Source organism: Myotis lucifugus, unplaced genomic scaffold (genome assembly GCF_000147115.1).
Source record: "Myotis lucifugus unplaced genomic scaffold, Myoluc2.0 scaffold_23, whole genome shotgun sequence".
Classification (NCBI taxonomy): Eukaryota; Metazoa; Chordata; class Mammalia; order Chiroptera; family Vespertilionidae; genus Myotis; species Myotis lucifugus.
Genome location: NW_005871071.1, coordinates 489,521 through 514,048, shown reverse-complemented (window position 1 = coordinate 514,048; position 24,528 = coordinate 489,521). Strand labels below are relative to the sequence as shown.

Here is a 24,528-nt window from a genome sequence, read left to right as displayed (position 1 = left end):
CTCGGCGAGACCCTGCTTCTCTGATGGAGATACAGCAACAGCGCCCACAAGCCAAGTCTTTATTTGATAGCCCGATTCCACGAGGCAAAGTAAGGGTGTGGTCAAGATGTTTACAATGTTCTAATCTACTCAACTACATGCACCTGAACTCTATCAAGCCCACGTTACTCAGACACGTGGGGGCACGTGTTTCGACCATAGGTGCAAGCTTACAACTACAGCTGTTGGCTATATTGTGCTGGGAAGGGCTCTGCTCTCCAAGCTGGGACTTGCACGTGGCCATGAAAGGACTGTTGCCTTCTCCTCAGTCCGAGGCTTGGAACTGGTACACACATCTATAGCCGCTTCCCACGGGAAAATAGCCCTGGTTACCCAGGAAGAGAGAAAAATATGCAAGAAGGCCTCTCCTCCCAGGTGTCCCTGACACCAGCCTCACTCCCCAGGCTGCCCCAGAGTCACATCAGGAAAACACACTTGATCAGACGGTTCCCCAGCCACGCCCCGAGGCCCAGGATTCCTACAATGGCCCAGGCAAGGCCTTCTCAGTGCCGTGTCCCCGAGCCCCAGGGTCTCCTCGGGCAGTTCCCTTCCGGTGATTCTAGGCTGCCAGAGCACCATGCTTTTCTCCCCTTTACAAACACGCCGTGGCCTCCTGTGCTTCCGGGCCTTTGCATGCACTGTTCCCTTTGCCGGGAGTAGCTTACTGCCACTCATCCACCCAGCCGTAGTCTACCTCAAACTCCTACTCATCCTTCAAGACCGAGCAGGCTAAACCCACATTCACAGGCTAAAACGATCCAAAGGAAATGTAAGATGAGTAGCATTGCTATGACCTTTCATTTTATCAAGTAAGAACATTTTTAGCAACTACTACCTACCGTTATCATTACTTCATAAAAGACATTTAATTTAATTTGAAAAAAGATAGGAATAATGGCAGACATGTAAACGAAGTAAATCGGTCGTTATGAGAATCCTTTTTTTTTTTTTTCCATCTTGCTGGTGACTGGGAGGCCTGGTCCCCAAACCAATCATTGTGCCCCCACAGCTGTGATGTAACACTCAGTAGCCGGGGTGTGAGCAGACCCTCCCTCCACAGGAACCGGACCTAAAGGCTGAGCCAGAACCCCAGAGGCCACATCAAGCCTAGGACCCACTTCATTCTGGGCCTTATTAGCCAGGCCCACACGTCAGAGGCAGCTGATTCCCCTGTTGATATCTTGCAGTCAGCCTGATGGAGACGGGAATATAAATCACCCAGACGTTCTGTGTGTGACTGCACAGTGCCGGAGAACAGGCACGCCCAGGCCCCCTGCCCGCTCCTTCGCCCCCGGCAGGGATGAAAGCCAGGGCTCCTGTGGGACATCACAGGGCCCTCCAGAGAAGGTGAAGGAAGGAGAACAAAACCTTGCGTGCATAAATGCTCCCCACCTGGGCTCAGCCAGGAGCTGCCACTCGCCTCAGGCAAACACAGCCGGCCCTGGAGGCCCAGAGCTTGGGCAGTCCTATCTGCTCACAGTATTCTCACCAGGGAACGTGATGTCCCGAGGCTGAGCGGGACAGTCCAATGAGATGACATGAGTGTAGGAGAAAAGCCAGCTTGTTTGGGAAAATTATTGACGACATGCTGGCAAATAAATCCGTGTTCGATGGGTAGGCAAGAGCTACTTACCAGGAGCACAGTGGGTTTTTTGTATGCAAACAGATGCTCCTGAAAGTAGCTTGAGAGGCACTTAAAACTGATTTGCTTAAATAAATCAAGCATTCCCTCATAACCTGATCTCCATCACTACATAGCTCCTGCAAGCCGCTTTTCCCCACAGATAATGCGCAGCCTGTGTTCAATTTTCAGCGCCACGAAGTACTGGGGTTTTACTGCGCAAAGGTTGTGGCAAGATTTCCTAGAGAAAGATTAGGCTCAGGGATTTTCTTCTTCCTGCTACTCATGAATGTGTAACAACGTGAAAAAACTGAAAAGAGCACTTCCCCTCTCCTTCCCTGGTGCCACTGAACCTTGCCCTTGCTCTCCGTCAGGGTTGGACGCCGCCGGCCCCATGTTTGAAGGAGCTTCCCCCAACGACCGTCTTTCACCAGATGACGCCAATTTTGTGGACGCCATCCACACCTTCACCCGGGAGCACATGGGCCTGAGTGTGGGCATCAAGGAGCCCGTCGCACACTATGACTTCTACCCCAACGGGGGCTCCTTCCAGCCTGGCTGCCACTTCCTAGATCTCTACAAGCACATCACCAAGCACGGCCTAAATGGTGAGGAAGGAGACGCGGCCAAGAGCACTGGCCTGCACTCCCCGCGCTCACACAGGGCCTCTGGATCCAGTGGAATCCACCCACTGTGTGGATTCTGGGAAGCATTTGGCAAGGATGGGGGGCCCCGGGTGTGTGCTCACCAAGTCCGTTCAGAGGGGGGCTTGTGGCAGTGAGTTCCCCCAGCAGCCCCTCCTCTTTTCAGACAGGGGTCCTTGGAGCCCAAGCTCTGAGGATGAGCTGAGGGCACCGCCAGGAATCCCCACCCTGACCCCCACGCGGTGCAAAGTCTCTCCTGGGGTAGTGGTCCTTCTCAAAGTGGAGTCCTGATGCCTGTGGCTATTCTACCTTCTCCAGACCCTTCCTCGCTCAGGCGGCTTCCACTGTCCTGGCTCCCATGAGGATCCACACAATAGACGGGACTTCTTGATCCCTGGTCTCACAGAGTGGGAATCCTCCTCCCTCCCGGTGAGGTTTCATCAGCCGGTCCTCCCGGACAGACTGAGATTCTTCCCGTTCGAAGTTCAGCTCTAAATACCTCCTCATGACTTCCCGTAGCTCAGGGCGAGCACCAACTGTGCCGTCATCTGGGTTGTGAGCTCACGTCTCTCTCAAATCCAAACATTAACAGGTACATTGATAACAGGCACAGGATCAAAACACAAAACTGACAGCAAATACCACTTTCCATAAACATTTCAAATTTCTCGTTATTACTAAATATTATCCTAATTAAAGCATGCCAGCTCACTGAAAGCCAGCTGGCGACGCCCACCGCCGCACACCACTGTCTCACCCCGATCATCCGACACCCGCTGAGAACACGCTCTCTGTGAGTGCGTCACCACCACCACCTCTCCCATATCAGGAGGACCTTTACATTCGACATTATCTCATCTTGGCCGGACGCCCGGCCTTCCAGCCGCCCACGCCTGAGAGAGCCTTCTGGGCACTTCCCCTGCCGTTCCTTACATCCCCCTGGAGTCATCGCCCCTCCACGCTGCCTGTCCACCCAGCCCTCCTCCCAGGCCCACACCTCCCGGAGTTCAGCACAGACCTTCAGGATGGCGCTTAGTAGCTAGCAGCCCAGGACATGCCTCCCTGACCAATGAGTGCTATTGGCCCTTGTGTGCTAAACTCCAAAGTGATGGGGCCGAGTCCATTTACTTAGCTTGCCTATCCTCGGCGTGGTTCTTCTCCGTGTTCTTCATCCTTGTGTTGGAAAGTGATCCCATTCTGGGTGGTTCTCACCACCATCGCTGGGCAGAGGGGAAGTTGATCGCTGCTTTACCATCCTCACCGCCTGGGTGAGGCCAGGTGAGCTCGAGGGAGTTGCTGAGTGTCTTCACTGGTAACAGCTGCCTCGAGGAGCTGCGTGCAGATGCAGGAGTAGAGGCAGGAACTGTGTGAAGATGCAGGGAGTGGATGAGCGGGGGCAAAGTTCCCTGTGCTCCGCCTTCCCATTAGGTACTTCCCATGCCTGGTGGTGGCTCCTCAACACTCTTGGAGCATCATTTACTAAAGATGAGGTTAAGATTTGGAGACTTCAGGGGAAGAAAACAAAAGGTAGCGAAACCTCCTAAGCTTGCTGGAGCGGTTAGGGCCGTGAGGACCTGGTCCCTGGGCTGTGTTCTCTGGAAGCCCATCCCCCAGCTGGTGTCCCAGGCCAGTTACCCAGGGACGCAATGGCTGTTTCGGGGCAGAAGGGAGACCGTCAGAGGCCTGGGCTCTCAAAGACCCTTTGTGAGCCACTAGCACACCCAGCCCTCGTTTCCCTCCCTTTAGTTAACAGTGGTTCTCAACCTTCTGGCCCTTTAAATACAGTTCCTCATGTTGTGACCCAACCATAAAATTATTTTTGTTGCTACTTCATAACTGTAATGCTGCTACTGTTATGAATCATAATGTAAATATCTGACATGCAGGATGGTCTTCGGCGACCCCTGTGAAAGGGTCGTTCGACCGCCAAAGGGGTCGCGACCCACAGGTTGAGAACCGCTGCTTTAGTAAGAGCAGCGGCGTCCCCCACAGCCTTTCCCGGCCAACTCACCACCGAGGCATCAGCATGTGCGTTTTCAACCACTTTAGAAAGAAATGTTTCCAGTGGAATTACACTGTCCTGCTTGCTTAGAAAACCTGATATTTTCTTAGTGACTTGGAGTTCCTTTCAAAACACCTACCGTACGTAGCACGCTGTGGTCGCGGGGTGCCGGGGACCAGGCCGTAACTAAGCGGCTGAGAGAGATCTCCTCTTTCTGACGTTTTCGGCCACTTAAGACATGCACCACTGTCAGCGGGTCGACCTCAGCAGCACCCCCTCCCCGTCCTCACGTGCTGCTCCTCTGCCCTGAAGGGGCGTTGGATTAAAGGTGGCTAACGTCCCTCTTGCCCTGTGTTCCAGCCTTCACCCAGACCATAAAATGCGCCCACGAGCGGTCGGTGCACCTCTTCATCGACTCCTTGGAGCACCCCAACCTGCAGAGCACGGCCTACCTGTGCAGCGGCATGGACAGCTTCAGCCAGGGCCTGTGCCTGGACTGCAAGAAGGGCCGCTGCAACACGCTGGGCTACCACGTCCGCCAGGGCGGGCAGAGCAAGAAGAGCAAGCAGCTCTTCCTGGTGACGCGAGCCCAGGCCCCGTTCAAAGGTGAGTGCGGGCCCTGCAGCCTTCGCGCTACCTGAGGGCCCAGAAGTTCCCCCAAGTCCTTTCCTGGGATGGCTTCCGGTTCTGTTTTAGTGTTTCTGAAACTGCATAGATTCCACGCAGTGACATTGACAAGGCCTCGCTCCTGCCAAGAATGTGGCCACCGTGCTGCCAAGTGCTAACAGAAAAGCCTGAATTCTTTCTGGAACAATCCGTGCTGGTGCTCCAGGCCCGTTACCCGAGGGTTGGCCTCGCTTCACCCATTGCCAGGGTGCCCTGAAGGTCTCGTTGTTACAGGGACCGGGTGGTGTCTCCAAATCCTGGCTAGGACCCTGTGCTTTCCTCTGCTCCTGGCCCCCAGGGGAAATACAGCTCCAGGCTACATTTGTGGCTCCTCTTTTCCCCAAAAGTTTGAATTAGCTGATGTTACAGGAGATCATGGCCCTGTCAAGGCCTTGCCAAGATGAATTTCAGCTGCCAATGTTTTTCCCAGTCAGACCCTCACCTCGGGCAGAAACCAAGCCCCTGCCCTTCCCTGGGTTGAACGGGAGGTCAGAGAAAGGGCTGTGGCCACGGCTTGGGCTGAAGCCAGCAGAGAAATACTCCAATGAAGCCTACATTTTCCTGGAGGGAAGCCAGGCGACATCTGTTGCCATTCACATTTCTGCCTAATCCTTAAACCAGCTCGTGAGTGAGTTAGCTCATGCTCGCCTGCGCTGGGGGGTCCGGGGGAGGGGGGTGGGGGGGGCTGTGGTTGTGTTGTTTGATTGCTTCCATGCAAATATTTGCTCCTGCAGAAGGTGAATGCATCATCACATCATTTTGCATTTGCACAGCATCTTATGCAAAACATGAGATGCAGCCATGGATTCCTTGTGGCTCCCACATCAGCCAAGCAAGTTGGCCAGGCTTGTTGCTATGTCCCCTTTTAAAAGGAGAGCAAAACCCTGATGGGGCAATCTGCCCACAGCCTGGAGGGAGGCCTAGCACCAGGCACATCGGCTCCCAGTCCAGACCTCCTTTTCACTCCCAGGCTCCCAAGTTCAAGCTCCCGGCCACTTATTTTCTAGGCGCAGGATTCCTCTGTTTATCTGGACTTGTGCCCTCCAGTTAGATTTCCCTTCCCTGGGCCAAGCCAGCCTAGGAACCACAGAAATCCACCGTGGGTGGGTGGTAGCTTCTGAGAGTACTTGGGTGAGGACAGGATCTTTCCCACCTGAGGGCAGAGGGTCCCCCCTGCTGCCTATGCCTCGTGGGTGGAGAGGCCTGTACCTGGGAGCAGGGGAGGGAACGCGGAAGGCCTCCTGTTTCCGGGAGCTCCCCCGCCACAGGCCACAGGGCGCCAGTGAGACATCCGTTTGGATTAACCAGTGTTGCGGCCAAAGGTAAACCGAGTGGGGGGGGGGGGTGAAAGAATTAAGGAAAGACAGACAAGAGAATAATAGCTGGGTCTCGGTGGGACGCTGCTCCCTGATGAGGAGACAGCGCCAGCACCCACAAGCCGTGTCTTTATTTTATAGCAGATGCCACGAGGCAAAGTAGGGGCGTGGTCACGTTGTTTACAGCATTCTCGTGAGTTCCAACCTCACTCAACTATATGCACCTGAACTCTACCACAAGGCACGTGGGGCCACGTGTTCGGACCATAGGTTCAAGCTCACAACCACAGCCGTTGGTATGATTGTGCTGGGAGGGCCCTGACCTCCAGCTGGGACTTGCACGTGGCAATGAGAGGACCCTGTCCTTTCATTAGTCCGAGGCTTGAACCTGTCCAAACACTGTACCTGCGCCCCATAAACCAGCTCATCTTTTACACAGCAAAGCCACCCGGAGTAATTAAGCCTCTCTGATCATCACCGTTCACTGGCTCTACTTTAATCCCGGAGTGCTAGCATTTTGAGGGACTGTTCAACCCGCCAATTTCACAGACAGGGAAACCGAGGCCCAAATGGGGGAATCATTTGCCCAGGATCACCCAGTGGATCCTTGGCAGCGCCAGCATTCAGACCCAGACCTCCCAACAACTGCTGAGTGATTGTCGTCACCCCAGCAACCTGCCCTGGTCTGCCTGTGGGGGTGACCCAGGCAGGAGAGGGGGGGCGCTGCTTTCTTCTTGCGATCAGCTGGAAAGTAGGGTCATTTTCTGCTTCCAGGGCTGGGCTGTGCGTGTGACGTGAGGAGCTTGGCCCAGTCCTAGGAGATCTGCTTGAGGCCTGGAGGTGGGGGAGGGAGAGGAGTGTCCACAGAAGGGCGAGGGGAAGAAAGAGCAGCCGCACAGCCAGGCCGAGCTCTTCCCTTCCCCAAGGTCCCGCGTGCCTGACCACCCCAGGCTGCGGTGTGAGCTCCCTTCCCTTTAAGGAGGCCCAAGAATCGCATGGGGGCAGCAGTACTCACACAGCAGCTACCCAAACTGATGTGATCACTTACTCATTTCTTCTTCGAACATTCCTCGAGCCAGGCAGGCAGAGTCCCTGCCTCAGAGGGACAGGGGGAGACCAAACCCCGCCACGCGGCATGTGCTCACTGCTGTCCCAGGAAGACAGGCCAGGAGGGCCCTGGAGACCACACTCGGGTCTCTTTATTACCCACTGCCCATATGGATGAGAATCGGACCTACAGGGCCGGTGATCCTGGAGGCAGGGCTGCCTGAAGCTGGTAGAAGCCAAACCCCCAGCCCCTGACCGAGCTTCCAATGATACACTGTGGCTGCTTGGCCCCCTACCTCCTCGGGCCCTCCAAACCCTCCCCAGTTCTGCCTCAGTCCTTCCGGTGGGCCAAGTCCTAAACCCCTTATTGGGAATCCCACGCGGGTGAGACTCCGCCTGTGTGGGAGCAGCTGCTCACCGGGTGCTGCAGTCTGTGTAATGCTGTCATGCAATATGGCAGCCGGCAACCACACGTGGCTATTTAAACTATTTACATTAAATTAAATAAAAAACGTAATTCCTCCATCACCCTTGACACCCTTCCAGTGCTCAAGTGCGTGGTGGCCGGAGCAGCGAGCACAGACATAGATCCCATCGCCACAGTTATGGCCGGTGCTGGCAGGAAGCCTGTAAGCCAAGCCACCAGAGCTGCACCCTTCCCCACCCACCGTGGCCACCATCAGCTCTGACTCAGGCCCCCAAAGCCTGTTTCGCTGGCCGCCTCCAGCATCTGATGAGTGGGTACCAATCTGTGAAAGAACAGACTTGCCCAGCCCCGGTTACAGAGAACCCACAACCCGCATTCTTCCAGGACATCTAATTGCACTATACATTTTAGTGCGGGGTCTGGCTGGGCAAGATACAAATCACCTCCTGGCTGTAGCTGCACAGAGGATGACTAGGCCCTCGTTCCTCTGGGTCCCAAAATATTTCAACACAACCATCAAAGGATCTATTTTCTGCAACCGTCCAGCCCTCTGCCAGAACGCGGGAAACACTGGGAGAGGACAGCGTGGCAGGGAACTGGGGAACAGGAGCTGAGTGGAAGGAGGCAATGTGTCGCCCACTTCCCTTCTCACTCTTTCAGGAGGAATCTTTACCAGCTTGGAGCCAGTTTTTTAAGAGAAAGGGAGGGAAGCAAATCCGAGTTGAGGAAATCCTCCTTGTATCTAATTAGTCCTGGCGGCAGTCAGATGAGGCAGAGCGCGGAGGGGAGGGAGTGGCACTCAGAGGCGCCCTGTCCAGGCTCCACGCGGGATGTGTATGTGCGGCACAAGTGACCTCGTTTATTCTTTAGTCCTCACGATGACCCAGAGCGACCGACCAAGAGCTAGGTGACAGGCAGAGACAGGTGGGTGGGGACGGTGATTGATGACTTTTCCAATAAATAAATTGAGTTTCAAAGAAGTTAAATCTTCCCAAAGCATATCATTGTGAGTAGCACATGGCAGGGTTTGACCCTAGGCCTCTGATCTCACTGCCCTTGCCCCTTTCACCCCACACACCTCCCCCAATCTCTTGCTCCATCTCTCTCTTCCTATCTCTCCCTCTCTTTCACTCCCTTCCCTCTTTCCTTCCCTTTCCCTCTCTTCCCCCCCACCCCACCCCCTCTCCATGTCTCTCTTCCAGTCTCTTCCTCTCTCTCTCTCTCTCTCCCCCCCCCTCTCTCCCCCTCCCCCCCCCTTCCTACACTGGGACCCCGTGGGAGCGTGGGAACTTGCTTGCACTGCTGCTGCAGCTGGCAAAGCACTCCTCTCCTGGTTGGCGAGATGACCAGCTGTGATGGGGGAGTCTGTGTCTTTGGCTTTTCCCGGCTACCTCTTTGGAAGGTGTTCACTGATTTCCAGGCAGAGCTCGGAGGAAGCAGCACAGACAGGAGAGAGAGTGCAGGCTGGGGTTTAGGACAAGGAGTGTCCAGAATTGGGTTTTGCTGCCAACCACATATATGACCTTGACCCAATGACAAAACCTCTGCGGGCCACGAAGTGATTGTGTGAATGGGGTGAACCACTAAAACTGGCACCGATGGGTGGGGCTCAGACCCGTGCCTGGTCAGTCCAGCATGTGGGACAGGAACAGGTGTCGCTGGGTTAATACCTTCTAGAAGCAGGCATTTCTACACATGCCGTCACATCCACAACCACCCCGTGAGGGAGCACAGCACCCTTTTAAAGGAGGAAACTGAGCTTCCTTCCGAGCGGCTGTGAGAGCTCCCCAGCACGTAGTGGTAGGTGATGAGCTGAACTGCAGCCTAGGTGAGGACATGCCCATGAAACACCACGGACAGACAGTGGGCAGCAGGACACCAACCACACACATACACATGACACAACATTCCTACACACTCACACACACACACTCACACACACTCACACACACACACACTCACACACACACACACACACTCACACACACTCACACACACACACACACACACTCACACACACACACACACTCACACACACACTCACACACACACACTCACACACACACACACTCACACACACTCACACACACACACACACACACTCCCCTATCCTCTTACCCAGCACAAGAGCAACTACCCACAGAAGGAACAAGCATCCAATCTTGTGACATCGGGTATCACTTAAATGGGGGTTACAGTTAAGCCCAATGTAGTCACCAACTTAGGCACACGTGCGCATACACACACACACACACACACACACACACGATAACGCCACCACTCGCTCCTTTTCTTCCTCCTTCGAGCCTGCTCCGGGTTCATTCCGCCAGCGCCCCCACAAGGGCTGGCCGCCTCACGTGGTGGCCTTCTGCACAACACCACCCGTGGGCCTCTCCGTCCCATGATCATCAGCCTCCCTCTTGGGTTGGAGGCACTTCAGATGGAGGAGCAAGCCCTCGGTGCTGCAGGAAAGCAGGAGATCCACCTCCCATCTCCACCGGAGAAAATCGATACACGGGAAAGCAGGCCGCTTTGATGTTTGCAAAGGGAGTCCTGCTGTCTCCCAGAGCCAGTACCTAACGCTTCAGGATCATGTCTTCCATGAGCCCAAAAACGAAAAGAAGAAAAATGTTCTCTCTCCATCAATTTCACAGCCTGATGCTCCCCGTGCTGCCTGTGGAAACCACTCTAAGCTGTTTGAAGTGGCACCAGTGGGTTCACACGGGTGAGAGCCCAGGGTGTCTGAACCCAGAGGGCTGGTGAGGAGGCTCTTCAGGGGCCGGCGTCCCTGCCGCAGGGGGAGTTTGCATGATCTCAATTGGGGTTCTTGGACTATTTCCTGGTTTTCACCTTTCAGACCTGAAATAGTCTGTCCTGCTGCCCTGAGGAGTGTGTGTGCTGGCTGGCCTCCTTGCACTCACAGGGTCAAAAGCATTTTCCCTGCATCACTCTTTAAAACCCTTATTAAACATGTCATAAAGTGAGCAAAATTACTCACGCTTTTTCCCTTAATCTTCTTAACACACCATTGCTCTGGAAGGAGGCGTGGGGATGATAGACAAGTTGTCTTTTCTTTTTTCCCAAGAAAAACACATAGAAAAATTCAAAATAAGAATAAATACTACATAAGTTCTCAGTATGAAAGGCCCTTTCTTTTTTAAAAATATGAATGTCAAGACTTCTCCAAAAAAGTGACTTTCCTTGTGCAGGGGACGCGGGAGTCCCTGTCTGCCGGCGAGCGGGCTCCCATGGACACGAGGGGCCCTCGCTCCCTCGCCTCTGTCCCTCCTCGCGGTCCACACATCTGTGAGCTCACTCGGCCCCTACAGCTTACACACACGGCAGGTCCTGACTTTCTGCAACGCTCCCACCCCAGGGAGACCCCGTGGGATGAGGAGGAGGGACAGATGCTTCTCATTCCGAGGATGCGAGAGCTACAGGGACCTTCGCAGTCTTCTCAGCGGACCTGGGTTTTACACAAGCACCTGCCCCAGAATCAGGGAGCCATGGCGTCTAAGACACGGAAATCAATCTCCTCCAACTGGCAATTTAAGAACAAAGGAAGACAAAAACCCATCTCCAGCACAGAGACAGGGAGCATTCATCCCCGCTCGGGCGAACATTCCGGGACAGGTGGGAGGGATCCCAGCAGCGACAGCCCAGGATGGATGCCCACGGTGAGAGCGGCAGTCATTTGGTCTCGGTGGCTTCACCGAGCAGGTGTTGACCACAGCTTTCCTTCAGGGGCTGAGTGTCTGCCCTTGTGTTCAAAGGGCAGATCCAGCTTAGGGAGCCAGAGCCCCAGGAGACTGTAGGAAGGGTCTTGGGAATCAGACAGACACCTGGGTTCAAATTCTGCTCCACCTCCTACCATCGGGGGGACCTTGGACTGCTCTCCAAGCCTCTGCCTCCTTCTCTGATTCTCCAGGATCACTGACAGCCTATCTGTCTGGGTTTCAGCAGAAAAGAGGACTCCACTGGCCTGAGTCACCAAAAAAAGAGCATGCAGGACTCCTTACCCTTGGCAGGCAATATTAAAGCAACCAACGTAGGGTGTCACTGCACCCCTAATCTGACGACAGGCCAGGAAGAGCGAGGGGTGGGAATAGCCCAGGGGAATGGGAGCTGGGGAGGAGTGGGGTGCAGTTACTGTGCTGTCAGGCTCCAGAGCAGGAAGAAACTAGAAAAACAGCCTGACCTCTCTCTGCTCTCCTGCTGATGCCTCCCAAGAGGTCAGTCTCAACCACAAACCATCCTGCAAGGCAGCCTGGGCAGTGTAGGCTGTGGGGTCACACCTGGGGTTCAGAGCGGGCAGAGGGTGAATGGAGACAGCAAGGGTCGGCGTAGAACACGCTGTCTAACCAGCATGTTGTCCTTATTTGGTCTTGTTATGAGGACAAAAACAACGTATGTAAAACACTAGTACCTAGCTGAATGCATAGTAGATCTCAACCAATAGGAGCTATTTTCTCATTAGTTCTATTCACCTGTAGGTCTTTATTGCCTTGTTTTCACACAAAGGGCCCTAGCAGTCCTTCCATGCCTGGTGTGTGCTGTGCCCTGTGGAGACACAACATTAATATAACCAAGACGGCCTCGGGAGATAAGACAGGGACTCTGGTGCCCATGAGGCCGGGGGTGACACAGGCACGCAAGCCCTCCCAGCTGCTAACTCCCTTGCTTTCTTTCTTAATACTTTTTAAAGCTTTTCTTTTTCCAACGAGATCCTGAAAGAATACATGCTTATTGCAGAAAAGGCGGAACTTGTAAAAAAGCAGAGATGAGAAATCACTCTACCCTCTCCAGAGATAAGCACTCTTAACCGTTTTGTGGCTGCCTCTCCTGTGCATTCTGTTTTAGAGTCAGTCTCATGTTACATGTGCAGTTTAATAGCCTGGTTGTTGTTTGGGTCCCCCCACCCCCTCTTTTGTAAGCATTGAAATCATTCCAAAAGTATCTTTTAATGAGCTCATAAGAGTAAATCACATGGCTGGGAACATGAGCTTGGAATCAGCAGACTCGCGTCTAATTGCAGCTTACCAGCTCTTCCCGCACGACAACAGGCAAGTTCCTTACCTTCGGCTTCTCTGTTTGTACGATGATGCTGGAGGGAGAACGAAGTCGGCATCTTACAAAGTTGTTGCAGAGAGAAATGAAATATTTATTTAGGTGCAATCATTAGCTCCGTGTCTGGGACACAGTAAAGAGCTAAATGGTAGTTACCATAATTGTCACTAAGAGTCCATAGTCATTCCTCTACTCCTGGATATTTAGGGCGCTTCTGGTTTATTTTTAATTAGATAATTCTGTTATGACATTTTTAAACTTAAATCTTCTTTCCACACTTCAACTTTTTCCCTAGGGTACATAAAGCTATTGGTCTCCGGTTTAAATATTTTACTAGTTTAATTCTGGAGCCAGATACATCCCAGCTACACTACTTACTACCTGTACCCTCTCAGTGCTTCAGTTAGCCCTGCTCTAAAAGATCATGATATAAGAATTAAATGGGATAATAGATGCAAAACATTTGGCAGTTAAAATAAATATTAGCCCACATTATTGTCATGCATACTGCCAGTTGCACCCTCACTTGTTTACCTCTGACAGCTTTTAGCACTGGGCTGAGCACCAGGAGACTTCTGATGAATACATAGTAAACTAGGTAAACATTGGTTGCTAGTGGTGTCCTTGGGTACTCTGGAAGATGCTCCGCCTCCTCACTAGGACGTTGCCCCGAGTTCAGTCCTCCCACCTCATGCTGTCCCCGTCATCCCCACGTCCTGGACCCATGCCTATGGCCAGTATCTTGGGGAAGACCTTTCCTTCTGGCCTTAGTTCAACCAATAACACTATTCTCTTGTAACAGAGTTCCCTAGACAGACCTTAAATAGTGTAAGACCTCTCCAGAGGCTTCTGGGATCATAGGACAGAGTCCCTGTCTTCACCACCACCACCCAAAGGTTTGGGGACCCTTCCTGGGACTTGACCCACAGTCCTTATCTTACTTCTCACCCACAGTCCTCTAGTCCTGAGAGTATCAAACTACTTTGTTCTGGGCTGGAGGATTTAAGCACCTATGATGTACAGGTCGCTGGAGTAAATCCACCGCAAAGCCCAATGGGAAGGTCAGTTTGTGCCAAAGGGTAGGTTTGTATAAATAACCCAGAAACCCAGCAATACAGGCACACCCTGCAGCTGGGATGTTGGCAACACTCCATTAGCCACAGCTGCTAGGTTTGTGTGCAGCTACCAACCTCCGGTGGAAATGCGCCTTTCAGGAGTTAGTAGAATGATTCATGAGGATGATGAATTTCCACATGCTGGGTACACGAAATGGATGGCCACATGGCTAGCTCTAGGATCTCTGCTTCCCAGTAGGAATTCTCGTATAACAAAGCTTGAAACTCAGGCCTTGAATTCTAGAGGTGATTTTCCATCTTGTTAAATGTTACTACATATCCTGATACTCCCAATTGAACTATCAGGTCATTCATCCCACAAATGTTAAGTAAGCACCTACTACGTGCAAGGCACTGTGTCAGGACTAGTGGACTAGTCAGTATCTACAACAGGAAAGGCAAGTACGCAGCAAACATACCATAAATCCCCTATCCTTTGTCCAAGACAGACGCTTGTCTTCTCAAGAGCCTGGACATGGTCTCAGAACCCATTTCAACTTAGGGCTCTAGGCAGTCCTTTCAATCAAATTATCGTGCCACATTAAGCCTGTTTGCAATCTTGGAGCTACCAGTAAAGCGCTGCAGGGCCCTGATCGGTTTGACTCAGTGGATAGAGCGTCAGCCTGGGGACTGAAGGGTCCAGGGTTCGATTCCGGTCAAGGGCATGTACCTTGGTTGCAGGCACATCCCCTTGTGCAGGAGGCAGCTAATCGATGTTTCTAACTCTCTGTCCCTCTCCCTTCCTCTCTGTAAAAAATCAATAAAATATATTTTAAATAAATAAATAAAAATAAAACGCTGCAGGTACTTATAGAATATGGGCACAACAAGGAAAAGAAGTCTGAGCAGCCATCAGCCTATTTGGAATGAGGTAGGGGAATTTTGAAAACAGCCTCATAGCTGGTTGGTATAACAATGCAGGCAAAGCCAAGGCCATCTCAGGAACCTTGGCGATGGTTCCTAAGAGCACAGAAGCTGCTGTGTGACCTTGAGCTAGTCACTTCGCCTCCTGAGCCCTGGTTTTCTGATTTATAAAATGAAGATAATAATTACACTACCTACCTCATAGAGTTGTGATGACAAGTTAATGAGATGATGCAATGTGAAATATGTAACAACACCTGCCTACTAGTAAGCAATGTGTTTTTTTGTTAATGAAATATAGACTGTATTTAGGTAAAAAAGAATAAAGTACATTTTCTCTTCCAAACAACCCAGTAGAAGGACATTCTGGACATTTGCTCTGATAGAAAACTTTTGGGGCCAAGTCCTAGAACTCGAGTTATCTATTTCCATTGGAAAATGTGCTCATTGAACCCCCCAGAACTAGTTCCCAGGAACCGCCCCAGAATATGGGTCTGTGGTCACTGAGGCATATGTCTCAGCTAGAATTCTGCCTCACCCCAACACTGACCCCATCAAACAGGCAAACGTAAACATGCAGTGTGTCCTCTTGCCTTTGTCGGTGCCCAAAAGGCATATACTCTTTGATCTATGAAAGGGGACCCCTACTAAATACATGGGGTAGTCCAACAGAATCGCAACCAGAAGGTGGGACGATGCCAGATATACTGTACTCCTGTTCTACCTCCTTTTGTTGGATAATGCTTATTATTAATTTACAAACACAATAGAAGTCTTCTCAAGACATTTAGGAAATACAGAGAAAGAAAAAGAAAATAAAAGGCATTCATAATTCTATCACCTGTGAATAGAATTATGGGGGAGGGGGGAAGAGGTATGTACTCATCCAGACTTTTCCCTCAGCATTTTAAATTTAATTTTTTTCTGATTAAATTCTCTTTCTCTCTCCCTCTCCTCCCCCTGCCCCGCTCCCAGTTTATCATTATCAGTTCAAGATCCAGTTCCTCAACCAAATTGAGAAGCCAGTGGAACCAACGTTTACCATGTCACTCCTGGGAACAGATCTCGAAATACAGAAAATCCCCATCACTCTGTGAGTACGAGGAGCAGCCCATCTATGGTGATGGCAGCTGAGTTTTCTCGCAGGGACTAGATGGACTCTGGACTTCTCAAGGGTCAGGCCAGATACAACCTGCTTTTCTCAGTCCATAGGACTGCCCCAAACACCCTAGCAGATGAGACATCCACCCAAGCCCAACGCCCTGTCATCCCTCCCTGGCCTCTCCCAGTCCCACCATTTGCTTTACGTTGGTGCTACCTGTGTATGCGACCGGCCCATGCCATGTGGGCTGAGCAGAGAGGAGACCAGCGGGGCCCAGCCCCTGCGCTCAGTGCGGGAAGCAGACGGGGCAGGGAGGAGTGGTGAGGCCAGAGCAGGTGTCCACCGGAAGGCCCCGGGTGCCTGCCTTTCCAGTGACTTCTGACAAGTAGCCCAGAAATAAAACTGGTATCATTCAACTTGGCACCAATTTCCCATGCCAATCCGCCTGCACTGCCAGCCCTTCCCATCTGTCCCTCGTCCTGCTACACACCTGCTCGCAGCACAAGCCTCACGCCTCCCTCAGAGGCTCCCAGCTTCACCGGCCAGGAAAGGCCCATGAGCTGCTTTTTCTCAGCATCTCGACTCGCAGTGTGGGCTCTTCTTGGGAAGTGACACTAGCCCTTCACTCGCTCAGGGAAGGTCCTCAGCTTCTGAAAATTGCCCCCAGGGATTGATTTCTGGTCTCACACTGCTTCAGTCATTCGAGAAGCATGTGCCGGTGCTCGCCCTGGAGGTAGAGAGGACCCTGTCCGGAGGCTTCTCCCAGTGTAGCGGGTGGAGGCATTCCTAAAGAGTCCCTGTAACATCCGGCAGGAACAGCTAGATGAGCAGCCCTGCAAGGAAACTCTCCATCCGCTGTCTCCCTAAATCCCACGTTACCCTGCATTACCCAAACCTCTCCCTGGGGGGCGGGGCTTGTTCTAAAGAGTGGAAAGGGCATCTGGGTGCTCTCAATGTTGGGCATGAAACTGATACTTATGATGCCCGTAGATATGCGTTTAAATCTTGCTCTAAATTGGTGCATCCTTTTTTTTAAATTTCTTTATTGGTTAAGGTATTACAAATGTGTCCTCATTTCCCATTAACCCCCAACCTCTCCGACCCCCCCCCCCCAACACACACACACACACCTGCTCTCATCCCCCTGTTGTCCGTGTCCATTGGTTTGGCTTATATGCATGCATACAAGTCCTTTGGTTGATCTCTCTCCCTTACCCCCTCCCTCCCCTACTTTCCCTCTGGGGATTGATAGCTTGATCGCTGTTTCTCAGTCTTTCGATCTGTCCCTGTTCCTCAGTCTATGTTGTTCTCTATATTCCACAATTGAGTGATATCATGTGGTAATTATCTTTCTCTGACTGGCTTATTTCATTTAGCATAATGCTCTCCAGTTCCATCCATGCTGTTGCAAATGGCAATAATTCCTTCTTTTTTACCGCAGCATAGTATTCCATTGTGTAGATGTACCACAGTTTTTTAATCCACTCATCTGCTGATGGGCACTTAAACTGTTTCCAAATCTTAGCTATGGTGAATTGCGCTGCTATGAACATAGGGGTGCATATATCCTTTCTGACTGGTGTTTCTGGCTTCTTGGGATATATTCCTAGAAGTGGAATCACTGGGTCAAATGGGAGTTCCATTTTTAGTTTTTTGAGGAAACTCCATACTGTTCTCCACAGTGGCTGCACCAGTCTGCATTCCCACCAGCAGTGCAGAAGGGTTCCTTTTTCTCCACATCCTCTCCAACACTTGTTGTTTGTTGATTTGTTGATGATAGCCATTCTGACAGGTGTGAGATGATACCGCACATCCTGAATGTATCTAAGCATCACTTTGCTGTTACAAATACACTGACCATGTCTGGTTTCCTTTGTATCTTCAAGGGGCGAAGGAATTACTAGTAACAAGACCTATTCCTTTCTTATCACCTTGGATTCGGATATTGGTGAGCTGCTCAAAATCAAATTCAAGTGGGAAAACAGCGCCGTGTGGGCCAATGTCTGGAACACAGTCCAGACCATCATCCCGTGGGGCAGAGGGCCCCTCTACTCAGGCCTCGTTCTAAAGAACATCCGAGTCAAAGCAGGAGAGACCCAGAAAAGGTGAGTGCTCGTTCAACTCCTGACATCTAGTAAGCACTTTTATAATGTCACTAGAGGCCTGGTGCATGAATTCATGCACGGGTGGGGTCTGGCCGGCCTGCCCTGACTGGGGCCAATCAGTCTAGGCTGGCCTGGGGGGAGGGCTGTGGGCAGTTGGCCAGCTGGCCCACTCCCAATCGGGGTGTGGGGGGCCAATCGGGGGCAGGACTGGTCAGGGGGAGGGGCTGTGGGCAGTTGGCAGGCAGGCCCCGCCCCCTGGTTGAACTCCTGGTTGAACTCCTGGTCGAGGGGACAATTTGCATATTAGCCTTTTATTAGATAGGATACTTGCATTTATCCTATGAGGTGGGCATTATTATGTCCTAATAATGGAGGATAGACACTGAGAAAGGTGAAATGTCCAGCCACAGGTGGAAGGACCGGGATCTGCACCTGGGTCTTCCGAGCCCCGGGCTAGCCTCTTCCACGGCCTGGGTTCAATAGCCGCCTGCCTCCGGAGCCTGAGAACCCCCTCGCTAGCCCAACACTTCTCAGATCCCAGCCTGTGGATGCATCATGGGGTGATGTCAGTGTTGCTTGGCCAGGGACCACACTTTGGGTGGCAAGGCCCCAGATTCGACATTTCTTTTTCGTTGCTTCCTCGGAGGAATGCTCGTAACAGATCACAATCTTAACATCCTGCTCTGTGGTGGTGCGTTTCAAATCTCAGAGCGCCAGAGAATCACGGGGAAGCGTATTAAATATGCATCATGCCCAGCCCCACCCGCAGAGCTTCTGACTCACTGTGGTCTGAGAAGGGAGCCGGACACACGTTCGTTACTGAGACCTTCTGACGTGGACCCATGGGTTGCCTTTAAGAAACCTGCTCTGCGTGATTTAGCTTCTCCCTTGGCCCCAAGGTGCTCGAGGACAATGAGGGGTTAGGGAGGGGATGGGGAATAAAGGAAAGAAAGGGTTGTCCAGCTGCTACTCCAGCAGAGCAAAGAGATGCCCAACACGTTTTGCCATGGCAACCACACTTGTTTGCAGGTCTCCACGAAAGGAGAATTCTGTCCTCCCAGACCTTTTCCTGTCTCTTCCCCGCCGTGTTCAGGACACTGGCCTCTCCTCTCCCACTTTTTTGTTGGAAGCTCATTTCTCTCTTTGGCTTGTCCCAGGAGGGACAGAAAACAGCAGGCTTCTCACTCCTAAACTACACGCCAGGTTTCTCTGCTGGGGGTGGGAGGTGGGGGTTTTGAAGGGGGCCAGGGCAGATGTATGCCGTCTGAGGCCCCTCCACAGCCCCACTCTGAGGGCCTCTCTTCCTGGGATACAAGGTCCTGGCTATCAGGAAGAGCTCACTCTGCAGTCTGCCAACAGACTTCTCCACATGGTCAATTTGGAAAATTAAACTGCTTCTCCTCTTCTACGCTTAGCTGTTCTTGCCTGAGTTTTTGGCCCTTTCCATCAGCTCTGAGCGCCACCCCTCCCACGTGCTCCCAGCTAGAGAGTGATCCCTCCAGGGCGGTGGCTGCTCCCCAGGACAGTCCCATAACTTGGCCTGAAAGGTTGTAAGAAAGACAGCGCTACCTTCTCCGCTGGTGCTGAACTGCACAGCTCTCAAGAAAGAAAGAGGAGGCACCGGCCGGGTAGCTCAGTTGGTTAGAGCATCGTCCCTATATGTCAAGGTTGTGGGTTCAATTCTCGGTCAGGGCACATACAAGAATCAACCAATGAGTGCATAGTAAGTGAAACAACAAAGCCATATCTCTCTCTCCCTCTCTCTCAATCTCTCTGTACTCCTTTCTCTGTGCTCTGAACAGTCAATACATACATGCATGCATACATACATACATACGTACATACAAGAAGGAAAGAGGGGAGGGGAGGGAACGGCACTTACGGAGCTCCTACAGCAGGCAGGCCTGGAACCGAGTGCTCCAGGGCAGTCATCTCATGGAATCTTCCCAACCACCCTCTGAAGCGGGTAGTGTTGGCTGCACAGACCTGGAACCTTGGGCTCACAGAAGCTACACAGCTTGGGGACTTTGCTAGTAATTGTCCAAGCCCAGTTCCCACTCAGGTTTGCTGGAGCCATTGCCCATGTTGCCCGTACACTGTTCCCAGCAGGTCCTTCCTCCGTTACTCTTGGCCCCACTAATCTGACTCTCCTCAGTGGAACCGAGCGGAGTGCAGTGCTGGACATTAACACACGCACGCCAAGCCCTTCTTCGTGGCTGTAGGAGGCACATGCTGGAACGAGGGGAAGGGCTATGGGACCTAGAGTTTTCCATCAGGAAGCACTCGGCGCCTGCTCTGTGTCTCCACATACCACACGTCATGGAGGGAGACCAAAAAAATCTGAGTGTTGGCTGTTGGCATAAATGAAAACAAGATGCGTTAATTTTAGTAATAATGTGCTCCATCTCAGAGCTTCTCCAGCCTCAATGTCCACACGGGTCATCTGGGAATCCTGTTAAAATGCAGTTCTGCTTCAGTAGGTCTAGGGGTACGGGCTGGGGGGAGGAATGAGATTCTGCTTCTCTAACAAGTCCCTGGCGCTGCTGATGCTGCTGGCCAGGGCCTGGGACTGCGTGGCCTAGGAAGTTTAAGAAGCAAGTTCAGGTTGGTGCTGGGGGGCTGAGCTGCAGCAGGCTTTGGGGGGGCAGGAGGTGTTCCTAGAGAGAGGCAGGGAGCCAGGCACTAGGTGAGCAGGGTCTGGTGGCCCCGGCATCAGTCAGGCCTAAACTCTCATTTTGACTTCACTGCTTACCACCTCTGTAGAATAAATATGTAGAATAATTCTGAGAACAACTGCACCTCTCTGAGGCTCGGCTCTTTAATAATAAATGGGAATTATATTATGTATCTCATGAGACTAATAACAATTACTAACGTTTAATTACCTCCAACAAACCCAAATCCCAGAGCCAGGATGCAAACGCTTAACCTCATACTCTCAATCTCTCTGCTGACGGCAAGGCGGGGCAGGAGGGAGGGGGAAGTTGATTATGTCACCTGCTCTGTGACTCCGGGACTGATTCTTCTCTCCCACAGGCACAAGGTCAGGGACAAGAGGGCCTGTCGTGGGGTGAGGAGAAAGGACAGAAAACATTAGCCCTACAGGACATAAAAAGCAATAGGCTAACCGTAATGAGATATTGCACTTCCACGATAATCATATAATTCAAAACAAAAAGCAGTGAGAGTGTCTCTGGCCAACCATCAGTTGGGCGGGAATTAGAGGAGCTAGCATGCAGAGAAGGTAAAGGTGTGGAGCAATGGGCTTTCTCCTCCTCATAGTGGGAGTGAAATTACAGAGCGTCTGCAGCACCTGACTCAGCAACTGACGTGGCGAGCACCTGCCTTATGCCAGGCACTGCTGTGGGCCCCAGATATACAGCAGTGAACAGAGGAGACGACGCCCTTGGTCTCATGGAGCTCGCGTTATCAAAAATGTCCGTACGCATAACATATATGGCCGAGAATATGGCATGACACAGAACTTTACTTCCAGGTGTCTGTCCTGGAGAAATACTAAGTATGTCCACAAAGGATGTATGTGTACAAAATGTTTGTTGCAGCACTATTTGAAAATAGTAAACCATTGGGAAAATCTCAATATCTCTCCATCAATAGGAAAAAGGCTCTGTGTGTACCATGGAATCCATGCAGCAGGTGGAAAGGAAGGAAAGAGATTTCTATGTACAAATATGACTGGTCTCCAAGTACATTATTTGGTGACAAGGAAAATTTTCAGAAAAATACCTACAGAAAACCCTTATGTTTGCATATGAACATCAGGATGTGTGTAAATGTCCTAGGAAGACAGAAACCAAACCATGAAGAGGAGAGGGAAGTGGCATTGGTGAAGGGTGATGGAGAAAAGGGTCTTTAATATTTGACTATATTCTTTACTACTTGAATTTTTCAAGAATGCATTTATAGATGACTCGTACCACTTTCATTTCAGCTTCATTGAAGTATATTTAACAAAATTGCTAAGGTATTTAAAGTACATCATTGTGATTTGATATACAGGGTGGGGCAAAAGGAGGTTCAAAGTTGTGCAAAACAGAGTTTATTCTAGCCTTATTTATGTGTATTACAACTATAAACCTTCTTTTGCCCCACGCTGTGCAAATACACTGTGAAAGGATTGCCCCATCTAGTTAATTAACACTTCCATCACCTCACATATTTATCATTTTCATTGTTTTGAGAACAGTGACGTTTACTCTGTTAGCAAATTTCATTGATACCATGTAGTGTTACCCACTATAGTCACCATGTTTCACATGAGATCATCAGACCTTCTTCACTCTGTAGCTGAAAGTTTATACCAGCTGCTCCCTGGTCCCCCTCTCCCAGCGCCCTCGGAACCGCTCTTCTCCACTTTTTCTATGAATTTGATTTTTTTTTTTTTAGATTTTGCATATAAGCGATACCATGTAGTATTTGTAGCTTATATACTACTTTAATGTTAAAAGTTTATGAGTCAAGACTTGACCTCAGATGCAATTCAAAGAAAAAAAAGCCATGAACTAGAATTCTCAGTGACCACTGGAGCGGGTAGCACAAAATAGCATCTCAGGCCAAGCTGTGGGTCAAAGCAGACTGGCCGCTAGCTGGTCTCCAAAAGAGGCCCAAAGCATTAGTGACGGCCTCTTTGTCTGGAGCGTCTGCACCAATGAGAGGAAGGGGCAGGGCCTACACGACAGCCAGGCAGGGGCTGGTGACAGTGGCCTCATGCCCAGGGACCTTTAAGACCAGCATTGACAAATTGGAGCGGGTCCAAAGAAGGCAGGCTGGAGAGAAGCCTGTCTGAGCAGAACAGTTGAAGGAGCTGCGAGTGTTTGCCCAGGAGCCAGGACGATGTCGATTTGGTGAAAGGAACAGTAGTTACCCTCAAATCTTTGATGAGCGGTTACAGGGAGAACAAAGGAGGACTGCCCCTAGGACTTTGCGTTTCTATAGATCTGAAATCAGCCCAGAGCAGAGCCTGACGGATGTGGTCACTGACTTGGGTTTTGCTTTTCTCTGAAGTTATGAAAATATTTGCAAACATAAGAATCCAGTTTGTTTGTTTTTTAAAAAAAAACATAGCATGTGTTATATCAATTGAGTATTTAACAAAAGATGAAACACTTCAATAAGCTCCATCTAAAACTTATGCTGTCTTTGCTTTATGTTTTCTGTTCAGAATGGTATTTTGCTCAGAAAGCATGGAAGACCTACAGCTTCACCCAACCCAGGAGAAAACCTTTGTGAGATGTGATGTAAACTCGAAAAAAATGAAGCGAAAGAACAGATGAGTTTTAATAAAGACCCAGTGTAAAGAATAAATGATCTTATTCCTTATCTGGTATGGTTGACTTATTTGGAAACCAGCTATATAAAAGAATCTTGCATAAAGTTTAGACTTAAAGGGAGAATACATTTCACTATTATAAACTAAGCTTTTAATAACTATATTATGTAACTTTATTCAAATATTAGCGTACCCAAATATTTCCCAATTTTATCTCTGATTAAATGGTAATATATGCAAATAAGTACAAATGTAAAACCTATTTTAGATCTCTTGTCCTAATTTAAAATGTCTTTTCCAATTAAGTCAAATTTTCCATAATTCTTTGCTAGTTTATTCTGATCAGTTTTTGAACCATGCTGGAAAAGTACTTCTTTATTACATAACTGGCGCTTCAATAAAGGGAAATAATCGCCAATTGTCCCAGTTTTCCTGTTTTACAATGCGCACAGCAGAAGGTAATGGAGCCCGGTGGGTGTGGCTCAGTTGATTGAGCATTGCTCCCTGCACCAGGGGGCCGCTGGTTGATTCCTGGTCAGGGCACATGCCCAGGTTGTGGGCTTGATCCCCAGTGGAGGTCACGAGGGAGGCAGCCAATTGATGTTCCTCTCTCCCTCGCCCTATCTCTCTCTCTAAAAAAATAAATAAATAAATAAATAAGAACATTTTTTTTAAAAAAAAAAAAAGGTAATGGAGCTCTAGCTGGTTTGGGTCAGTGGCTAGAGCATCAGCCTGGGGACTGAAGGGTCCAGGTTCAATTCTGGTCAATCTGTAACCCTTCCATGGCGCAATGTGTCTCTGCCACATCGGTGTTTCTCTCTGTCTCTCCCTCTCCCTTCTACTCTCTCTAAAAATCAATGGAAAAATATTCTTGAGTGAGGATTAAATAATAATAATAATAATAATTAATTTTTAAAAAGGTAATGGAAGACTTGGAATATCTCAAAGAGGTATCAAACCTCAAACTGTCCAATAAATGAAATAACGATGTTTGAACAGCAAATTCCATCGCAGAGCATGTGAAGGACATACTAGGTGTGGTAACCACGTGGGTGTGTGTTTCAAGTAATTCGGAGAGAAGGAGCACGCGATGCACGTTTCACCACCTGACCTGACATCTGCATGGGCCCAGCTCTTCCCAGCTCCTAGGTCACATGCTCTTCGCAGGGGCAGGTAAACCAGGGCTGGTGAGCACAAGAGTCCTGAAGACGCGTCTGCCTGTA

The 24,528-nt window shown here is 50.6% G+C and overlaps 1 protein-coding gene across 1 annotated transcript in view; it reads left to right on the top strand.

The window, feature by feature from the left end:
• Positions 1–23,558, top strand: part of LIPC (lipase C, hepatic type) — a 115,572-nt gene extending 92,014 nt beyond the window's left edge. Inside the window, exons 6-10 of the mRNA XM_023751591.1 lie at positions 2,035–2,268; positions 4,667–4,912; positions 15,784–15,901; positions 17,797–18,015; positions 23,198–23,558. Of these exons, the coding sequence (XP_023607359.1) occupies positions 2,035–2,268; positions 4,667–4,912; positions 15,784–15,901; positions 17,797–18,015; positions 23,198–23,309 (929 nt within the window). The 3' untranslated portion in view covers positions 23,310–23,558. The remainder of the gene's footprint in view (positions 1–2,034; positions 2,269–4,666; positions 4,913–15,783; positions 15,902–17,796; positions 18,016–23,197) is intronic.
• Positions 23,559–24,528: the final 970 nt, after the last annotated feature.